Genomic DNA, 9,961 nt, shown 5'->3' with positions numbered 1-9,961 from the left:
TATACATACATACATACACATACAAAGAATACTGTATACATACAAAGTTCATAGCAATTTTTAATTGTGATGGAATTCTTGACTCTCACTTGGCTAGAGGATTGAGAATACTCTGGAATGAGAAGCCTCTTCCTGTCCTATGTCACCTTAATTTTCTGTCTTTCTTGACTGTCCCAATTTACTTAGATGAGGACTCCAGGTTCTCAATAAAAGGGGGACTTGCTGAGTGTATATAACGGAGTGCAGCGTACCCCGCAACTAGCAAAACCATCCGGTTGCTGAAGTGGCCAAGGCAGGAGAAGCAGGTCCAATTTAACGGGTAGAATCGATAGTGGTATGCCGGGCCTCGCGCTGCGCTCCGCTGGGAAGGAAGCGACTGCCAGTGGGCTAGATGCCACTCGACCTTGGGGAGGAGCGGCCTCGAATCCACAGGTTCTAGCTGCTGGCTTAGGAGCCCACAGCACCCAGAGAGCCTGGGCGAGAGCAGGGCCGGCGGGAGTGCTTCTAACGCAGCAGGACTGTTTGCGTTCACGTGTGCGCAGCGGGGGCGGGAAGGCCCCGCCCTGGCGCGGGAGGAGGCAGCGGGATTAAAGGCCACCCGGGCGGGCCTGGGGACCTGACTGCTGCCAGCTCCGGGCTCGCGCAGAGGGCTGCGACAGAGAGCGCAGCAGGTACTCACCAAGGTATGCGTGTTGGCTCCCGGAGCTGAGCAGCAGAGATGTGGCACCGGGCTCTGGGACCAGGGTGGAAGCCGCTGCTGGCGCTGGCGCTGGCGCTGACCAGCCTACAAGGCACGAGGGGGGCTGAGGAGGAACCGAGCAGTGATGGGAGCTTCCAGGTGGTCACCTTCAAATGGCACCACGTCCAGGATCCATACATCATTGCGCTCTGGATCCTCGTGGCCAGCTTGGCCAAAATCGGTAAGCGGCCCAGGTTTTGTGGATCATAGTATCCTATGACTGAGCCTTAGCCATGCTCTTAGAATCTATACCACCTGCCTTTGCCTTTGCCTTTGCCTTTTCTATCCCTTTCTGGGGAAGAGGCACATTCAGCAAGAGCGCGGTGCACTGTTCTGAGAAGTGTATCAGCTAATTCAGCGGTCCCACAGGGCAGGCGCTGCCTCCACAATCTCATGCTCATGGCCCCATTCTATCCAAATGCTTCTCTAGATGCTACCCTACTTGGTACCTTGGGACTTCGTATTGCACTGAGAGAACTGACTTGTACTTGGCACTGGAGTGGACTCTGGGTCCAGAGCAGTTAAATAAATAAATAAATAAATAAATAAATAACCATTACTTAATCCAGAGAAACTCATGACCCCTTGTCTGGAGGGGAAGATGTTTCTCCTCTCTCAGCTGGCTCAGTGAAACGGGAAGCGGGAAGCAGAAAGCGGGATTGAAGGAGCTCCTGGCAAGGTGAGAGGAAGGTCAGACCTCTTAAAAAGTTGAAGACGATCTTTGTGGTGGTGGTAAGGATGTGGTCCCTGTGGAATACGTTAGACCCTTATTCAAGGGAGAGCAAGAACAGAAACAGAGGTTCCTAGCCTGCCAGTTTCCTTTAAGATTATGGAGTAGAAGAAGCAGAAGAGGCCTTCCAAGATCCAGGAGGGAGCATGCCTCTTTAGCAGGACAGGGGAGGGAAAGCTATGAAGGGAATAAGGTTAACAGAGCTCAGACTCACAGTGCCTGGTTAGGGAAGGCTTTTTTTTTTTTTTTTTAAATTTTATTTCTTGCTGCCTCCTCTTCCCACTCATTTAACCAGTGGATCTGGCACTAGGCTCTCCTTGCATCTGCTATCTGACTGCGTTTTTTTCAGTAAGGTTTGTGCTGAGTGTTGCTGTGACTAGACGGTACTGACTTTTTCACACAGAGTGTTCAGAAAGGGCCAGGGAGGTTCCAAGGTCGCCCTTTCACCAGGTTCAACTGCTTTTCCATGGACTGCAGCATTCTAGTCTATGAAGTGAGTGTGTGCCTTCTGTTTTATCTGGGAGCTTCTCTCTGTACCCTTGGACTACAGATTTGGAATTTAGTATTTCAGCTCAGCAGTAGCCAGGTCTATCTGCTATGTTTGGTGCTGGGCCAGCACACTGACTCAGGGGAAGCCTGATTCCTAAGGGTTATAGCTCTGCAGGTCTCCAGGGGCCGTGAACTTGCCTCAAGAAGGCCTGGCCACCAGAGTCAGCAGCAACTCTCTCCACTATTAGTCAAGAGGATCACCAGTGGACAGGCAGCTCTGCAGAAGGGCCTCTCTGACTTAAATATTTTGGTGGGCCCAGGTATTCCCTATTATTCAACTCAACCCCATTCCCAACTTCTAGAAAGTATAGAGATGATCCTTTCCAGGTTCCCAAAGCTTCCTGGCTGAGTCTGGCTCTCACTGATCCAAATACTCCCAGTAGATCCCTGCTTTGTCCCCCAACATCCTTCCCTGCTTAAACCTACAGGGGTTGGCCCTTGTTGGTCCACTCCATGCACTGTACTGCACATTACCAGCATGTTCATCTAAGAGTCTGGCACTGGGGTCCTTTATCCAGGAGATCTTCAAGTATATCTGCTTCAGGCATCACAACAGACACCTTCCCACCCTTCAGACTCCATCTGTTCACAAGACCCTCTCCTTTAAGGACCAGTGTTGCTGTTGCTCAGTTCGACTCCGTTCAGCCCCAACAATAAGGAGCTGCATCAAATCCTCACCGGTGTTAGCTCTTGAAGCAGATTTAATCTAATCAGACCACACCAGGAACCCATTATCTTCCCCAAATGCTCACTATGGAAACGGAAAGGTAGAGAAGCAACCTGCAGGTTCAGCTCTACCCTGCCTGGCTTTAAGAATCACTCTCTTGGTGGCAGAGACTCTGGTACCCAGCCTTTACCTTACAGCTCTTCCCTCAGCTGTGAACTCTGGATATACTCAGATCCCTGATGACCTTGGTATGTTCTGCAGAACCCTCTCAGACTCCCTTCCTGTACAATCAGCCTCATATGCCCCATCACAGACTCTCACGAATAGCTCTGTGGGCACATAGCTGATGTGTGTGCAAATTTGGGTAGTATACCTAACATCTCCACGGCTCCCATAAAAGGACATGGGTCTCACTCATTAACCCCCCGAGTACTTTAAAAATGTTTAGGACGGTCCACACTACTTCATCCTCAAGTTGTACAGGAACTGCCTTCCAGGAGAGGATGGGAAGGTCTTATGCTGATGGGATTCATATTTTCTTCTGATTATTTTTTAACTCCCAGCCCATCCTTATGATTAGGAGGTCATACTTTTTTCAGCCAGTTTTAACCCAGCTGGGAAATAAGACACGGAGCCTGGAACACAGGTAATGTGATTATTGCAGTTGGTAACTGAGGAAGGCTAAGGGCAGAGATGTCAAGGCCAGGGTGCCTGTCTAAGGACAGAGGTGGTAGGCTGGAAAGGTCTGTCTGTCTGTGGTGGAAGGGCAGGATCCAGTCTAGGTGGGTGAGGTGCTTCCCTTCTCTGTCCCCAACACTTCTATTTGGGAGTCCCTAGCCTGCAGCTACAATGTTGGGACTCAAGGCTGGGTAAGTAATAGACTATAAGGGCCTTCATCAGAGCACAGGAAGCCCTAAGTGGACCTAAGTTGCTAGGTCCATCTAGTATCCACTAAGATGCCACCTAGAGTGGATCCAGGCAGCTTCAGGAACATACAGTAGGAAGTTGTTGGGGATAGGGAAAGCTGGGCAGGAGTCTGAAGGGATGCCAGGGGAGTTGGTGAAAGAGTTGAAGGGAGACTAGAAGAGGCCCGGGGAGCAGGAGGGGAGATAAGGGGAGCTTATGGAAAGTCTAAAGAGAGAATGAAAGGAGACTGGGAGAGGCCAAGGCAATGCTATGGAAAGACTAAACAAATTCATCTGCAGGCCTTGGAGGACTTTGGTCCTTGTTGAAGTTGTGTAGAGGGTGGGCCTCAGTCACAACTGACCTCTCAGACCACTGCTTTGGTTGCAAGACAGAGTAAGACCAGAGAGGCTGTGGGGAGAACAATCAGAGCTTCTGGGCTTCAGGGAGGTGAGGAGGTACCAGACTTACTTGGGGGAGGAGCCCATACACAGCAGGGTTATTAGCACACAGGGTTTGGGCTCTTGCTACTGTGCTGGGAGCAGTGGTGCCTCTTGAACACAGATTCCACTTCACAGTTCTTGAGCTTAACAGGCACAGGACCCAAACCTTCTGTCTAAATCCAGAGAGGGAATTTGGGATTGGTGAAGGAGACTGGGAGAGTAGGGGAGGAGGTCATTATAGGGGACAAAAATGATGTCCTGCAGGCCCTCCAGAGGTGCTTGGTGAAGGTGAGCCAGGCAGTAACAGTGACCAACCCCTAGCTGAGTCCTGTCAGTAAGGAAATCAGGAGCCTCTCAGATCAGGACAGAACCATGTGGAGCTATATTGATCAGAGAGGTAAATGCAGAGAGAGGAGGAGAGAGAGGAAGAGGGGGAGAGGGAGGGAGGGGGAGGGAAAAGGAGAGAGGGGGAGAGAGAGGAGTCTAGGGGCAGGTCATGGGGCAGAGCTCATGTGGCTGAGGGGAGTCTGTAGAATCCACTAGGAGTCACTAGAGGTATAAAGTCTTATTTTGGGGAGCTGCCCCTGGACAGCTTGAGCTGTAAATTTATGCAGCATTTGATGCTGAAGCATCCTGAGGAGAGAGAGTGAAGGTTAGGAAGTGCCATAGCATTGCAGGGAGTCCAGGTGACTGTTTGTTCGGTTTGGTTTTTTGAGATGGGGTTTCTCTGTAGCCCTGACTGTCCTGGAACTCACTTTGTAGACCAGGCTGGCCTCGAATTTAGAGATCCACCTGCCTCTGCCTCCCAAGTGCTGGGATTAAAGGCGTGCGTCACCACACCCGGCTTTGCACAGGTAACTGTGCCACCCCTTTCCTTCTGTTGCTTGCTAGAGAGAATTATTAGGTCTTCTAGGGCTCTTGTCCTGGACAACGTCACTGTGAAGCACAAGCACCCTGCAAGCCCTCTACAGACTGCTTATCAGTCAGGCTGCTACAGTACACCTCTGAATCCCAATAACCTAACCATTCAGGTGGCTTCATATCTTGCCATGGCTGTGGGATTCTGAGCTATCCCTACAAGCTGTTGTGTGCTGGAACTCTGCTTTTGGTTTCTTTGGGAACAAATGTCTGAGTTTGGGGTGCTTTAAAGTTATGGTTCCCATGGATTTGTGTGTCCTGAGTCTCCCATGGGCCCTCTGTGTGTTTGAATGAGCCTGGTAAGGTTAGGATCAGCTCAGCTGTTCACCCAGCCCCAGGGCTTGGAGCTTCCCTGAGCGAAAGGCTTTTTAACCTTCTCTGTGGTAGCTGTCCTTGAGATCACTGTACCATGGCTGTTAGGGCTCAGGGCACCATGTTTTAGGGTGCCGCCTGTCAGTGCTAAGGCTGAATAGCACCCCACATCCCCTTCTGAAGCTGAGGTGGGTGTGGCGTCTCTAATCAATGTGGGCAGCTGGGAGTCCCTGTCTTCTCTCCCGTGTACCTTACTACTGTTAAGAACTAAGCAGGCCCAGCTGCCAGCTTAAGCTTCACCCTACTCTGATGTCCCTTGTACCCCCTAGTCCCACCTCTCTCCTCAGCTCCCCTCTCCTCCTGCTTTTCTCTGGGCTTTGCTTTTCTCAGGCCTCAGCCAGGAATATGGATAGGAAGGTGCTGGTGAGTTTAGGACACTCTCTAGCTCTTCCTAATTTAGCCTCTTACCTTGGGGAGTCATGGACTTGGAGTCAGTGGCCAGGACGGTGGAATGTCATTAGTGAGGGACGAGGAGGAACAAGGGGAGGGCTGTCAGTGAGTATCTCATGGCTCTGAGCTGGATGCCATCTGCAGCCTTATTCTTTCACACCCAGCTTCCTACTACCCCACCTTTTCACAGCTTAGAAATTGCAAGGCTACCCCAGCCCTTGAGGATACCTTCCCTCCCGCCAAGCTCCTTTGACTCAAGTAAGTGTGCAGTTCAGTTCTTATTGCATATCTGGTGGCTGACCTGTCTGTATCTACCAAGGCTTCTGCAGGGAGTGAATGCATGTAAGGTTGGGTGTGAATAGCTGGTTGTATACACAGATATGTATACACGTGGATGAGTTAATGTCATGTTGTAAACCTAGTGGCTTCCTACCTTAAGCACCCCTCTGATCCTAAGTTCAAGGAAGAGATTCCTAAGTACTTAGTCAAATTCTTCCCCAAACTGTCACCCAGTTTCCTGTGCATGACAACACAGTTTCAGGCGTGGCAGGCAAAAGGTGCTCCCATAAGCTTAGAGTACTGTGGGTTTGACATCCGAGTGTCAGCCTAGTAAGTAGCTGGGCAGGTGAAGTCTGTCAGGCTTGTGGACACTGACTGGCCTTTGCTTCAAGCTGGTTGCTCCTATTGTCCATGTCTATCTATCACTGAGTGTCATTTCTCTAAGAAGGATCTTTTATCTGAAGGAGAGCCCTCGGGTTGCTGGCTACAGGGGACAGAGTTCAGACGGAGGGGCTGGAGAGCTACTAGGAATGCTGAGGGTGGAACACATCTTGGACACAATAAGCAGAGCTTTAAAGGGAATCAGACACCAGCTCAAGCCCTAGAGATCCAAGAAGTGGGGACAGATGTGGATAAATTCTAGAAATATCTGAACCAGGATCAGTGGGACTGGATCATTGCTTGGAGAGGGTATAGTCAGGGACAGATGGAGGAGGCTCACTGTTGGGTAAATGGTGTGGACTTTGTCTGGGGACTCCTGAAGAACACTCCGTCCCAGGGAAGGAGATGGTTAGGAGCACCTGCCAGGCTCTTGTCCCTAGACATATATCTTAAAGATTTTGTGTGAGCCATCAGTTCAGTTCCAGGAGCTATCCCTAGATCAAGACAAAACCAGCATCATTTTTGGGACAGATTTTCAAGCTCTCCCTGAAGAGGGAAGACTCCAGTGAGGTGGAGCGGTCTGTTCCGCTGCTCTCCCCTCCCAGGCAAGCCAGGAAACCAGCTGGATTTACCACCTGCTGAGATGATGTGCCAAAGTCCAGTTAGATTTGAGTTCTCTGCTGCGGAAGAGTTTCCCAAGCGAAATGGGACACTTAAAAAGCCCGTTTATAATGGACTCTTTCTTTCTTTCTTTCTTTCTTTCTTTCTTTCTTTCTTTCTTTCTTTCTTTCTTTCTTCCTTTTTCTTTTTTCTTTTTTGAAGAAATGGAGTTGCTGAGGGCTTCATTCTTAGATTTGAGGCAGGTTCGTTCAGGGGATGTGGACCCATAGCAGCTATCCTACTGTTCTGGGGTTGCTTTGTGTCCCTCAACCTGAGCACACAGAAGTTAGCATCAGCTAAGTCTTTCTCCTAAGTCCTCTCTGGGCCTCCTGAGCCTCCAACTTTGTTGAAGCTGCCTGAGGAGGAGACACAGTGAAGTGAGCATAATCACTCCTTTGAAAGTGAGAAACCTGGAGCTTGGGGAGCCCTCACTGCAGGGTGCAAGCAATGTAGCTTATTTCAGTCATACAAGGAAGACTGGGAAAGTTGGGAGAAAATGTATAAAAAGCTAGCAGTAGATGTGGATGAGCCAATGAAACGTGGATCTAGGAGTCCAGAGCCCTCTTAGGAAGTGTGTGTGTGTGTGTGTGTGTGTGCGCGCGCGCGCGCGTGCGTGCGCATGTGCTCGCGTGCCATCTGTGTGAATATAAGAATCACCACCTGGGTGATTTTGCTTGTGCATACTCAGACTGCTCATCTTCTTGTTTCCACACCTAGACTCTGCTAGAGAAGTGTGTAAGCATACTTTGCCCAGGTAGTGCTATCTCTGGGCCCCATCTTTTCATCTCACTTAGGAGACCAGTGGTTCCCCTGTCCAGGTCAGTCCATGGAGATGATTCCAGCCTCTAAAATTAGAAATCCTGAGGGAAATACTGTCCTGGGAGAAAGATTCCAGGACTACAGGGAGGGACATATGAAGACGAATGGTATGTTATCCAAGGAGACACTGCATTTCAAGGCTGCTAGAAATACACATCAATGAAGTTCCTTTCACAACTGGGCTAGGAGACTCCTGGTTCCTACCTGTAGATGTTGCAGCATCTAAAAAGCATGCATGGCAGCCTGGTTTAACTGTACAGGGACAAGCTCTTCACAGGACATGAGCCAGCATCTGCATCTCTCTATGGAGAGGTGTTAAGAAATGGGTACAGACCTTTTAAGAGGAACAACAATATGAACTAACCAGAACCCCCAGAGCTTGTGTCTCTAGCTACACATGTAGCAGAAGAGGGCCTAGTTGGCCATCATTGGGAAGAGAGGTCCCTTGTTCTTGCAAACTTTATATGCCTCAGTACAGGGGAACACCAGGGCCAAGAAGTGGGAGTGGGTGGGTAGGGGGGTGGGGGGGCAGGGTATAGGGAATTTTTGGGATAGCATTTGAAATGTAATTTAAGAAAATATCTAATAAAAAATCAAAAAGAAAGAAAGAAACAAAGGAAGGAATGGGTGCAGCAGATGAGTTACTTACAAGGTACCTGGTGACTGAGAGGGTTACAGCATATAATGGCAGACAATAAACAAAAAAATGCCATGAAAACCACACATAGATAGAAACACCATTCTCAAGCTGGACATCGTATGTGTGTGTGTGTGTGTATATATATATATATATATATATATATATATATATATATATGCATGTTAAGGAATATTTGTGGTGGTCAGAGAACAACTTGTAGGAGTCAGTTCTTTTCTTCCACTATGTGGGTCCTGGGAGTTGAACTTGGGTCATTAGGCTTGGCAGCAAGCATCTTTACCTGCTCACCAGCCCATTTTTTAAAAAAGACTGATCGCCTATGTGGAGTGAGGTGGAGTGAGAAGGCTCCCACATGGTGGAAGAACTGATTCCTGCAAGTTATCTTTAGACCTCTACATGCATGCCCTAGTACACACACACACACACACACACACACACACACACACACACACACTGAACAAATAAATGTAATGAAAATAGTTTGTTCTTTTAAAAATATATGTGCATGAATGTATGTGTTGTCACAGAGAACAACTTTCAGGAGTTGGTTCTTTCCTTTCAGGTTCTCAGGCTTAGCAGCAGGCATCTTTATTTGCCTAGCCATCTTGCCAGCCCATCTTTCTATCTTTAATTCTGTTCTTTGAGATCTGAAGGTAAATGTGGTTATTCACCAAGAACAGATGGGCTTTGAGCCTAGTCTGTTCCTGAGGGCACAGTATCTCCCAAATTGTGCTGGTTCTGGGGTCATTCAATGTCTTGAGTGCTCACTGTGAGGACAGACTAGCCCCTGGTGTTCTACCAAAGGAAGGGTCAGAGAACAAATGGCCTTTTGCCAGCAGGGCAGTCTGTGGAAGTCACAAAGCTGTGTTTGGCTGCTTATAACACAGTCCCATAGCATGGGATCCTGACAGCAACTACTGAAAAGTTACCTTTTAAAATTCAAATTCCCCCTCTGTGTGTGTGCATGTGTGTGCGTGCACTTGAGTACATGTCTGTTTTTGTGTGTTCAGGGCCTGGGTACATGTGCACATACCACAGCACATCTGTGGAGATAGAAGCACAATTTTCAGAAGTCAGTTCCCTTCCAGTGTGTGTTCAAGGAATCAAACTCAAGTCACCAGGTTTATGTGACCAGTACTTTTACCCATGGAGCCATTTCGTAGGCTTCAATTGTGAGATGTTTAAGAATTCATCATCATTGTGCTTTGGAGTGTTCAGCCCTAATTGGAATGCCTTTATCACACCCTTTCCCTCCAGGTTCAGGGATTTCTGCAGAAGAGTATGCAGAGGTGGTGGGTGACTTCAAGAAAACAGTGTTTTCCAGACACAGCAGGGTTGTTGAACATATGAACTGTGACAGAATGCACAGACCTGTACAAGTTCAAGCCAGACAGAATTCCAGCGTGGAGAAGAGGAAGTGAGCACAAAGTCCCAACCTAACAGAGAAGCTATT

At 48.8% G+C, this 9,961-nt stretch overlaps 1 protein-coding gene across 3 annotated transcripts in view; it reads left to right on the top strand.

The window, feature by feature from the left end:
* Nucleotides 1-450: 450 nt before the first annotated feature.
* Slc9a3 (solute carrier family 9 member A3) overlaps nt 451-9,961 on the top strand; it is a 50,951-nt gene continuing 41,440 nt past the window's right edge. Inside the window, exon 1 of one of the 3 annotated variants that reach the window (XM_029468257.2) lies at nt 451-920. In XM_029468257.2, coding sequence (XP_029324117.1) covers nt 719-920 — 202 coding nt within the window. In that variant the 5' untranslated portion in view covers nt 451-718. The remainder of the gene's footprint in view (nt 921-9,961) is intronic. The other 2 variants (XM_021180824.3, XM_029468258.2) reach the window with 2 other exon arrangements.

This window comes from Mus caroli, unplaced genomic scaffold (genome assembly GCF_978045245.1).
Source record: "Mus caroli unplaced genomic scaffold, Mus_caroli_1 scaffold_15, whole genome shotgun sequence".
Taxonomy (NCBI): Eukaryota; Metazoa; Chordata; class Mammalia; order Rodentia; family Muridae; genus Mus; species Mus caroli.
Note: the sequence above shows the minus strand (reverse complement) of the source record. Positions and strands in the feature narration are given on the sequence as shown.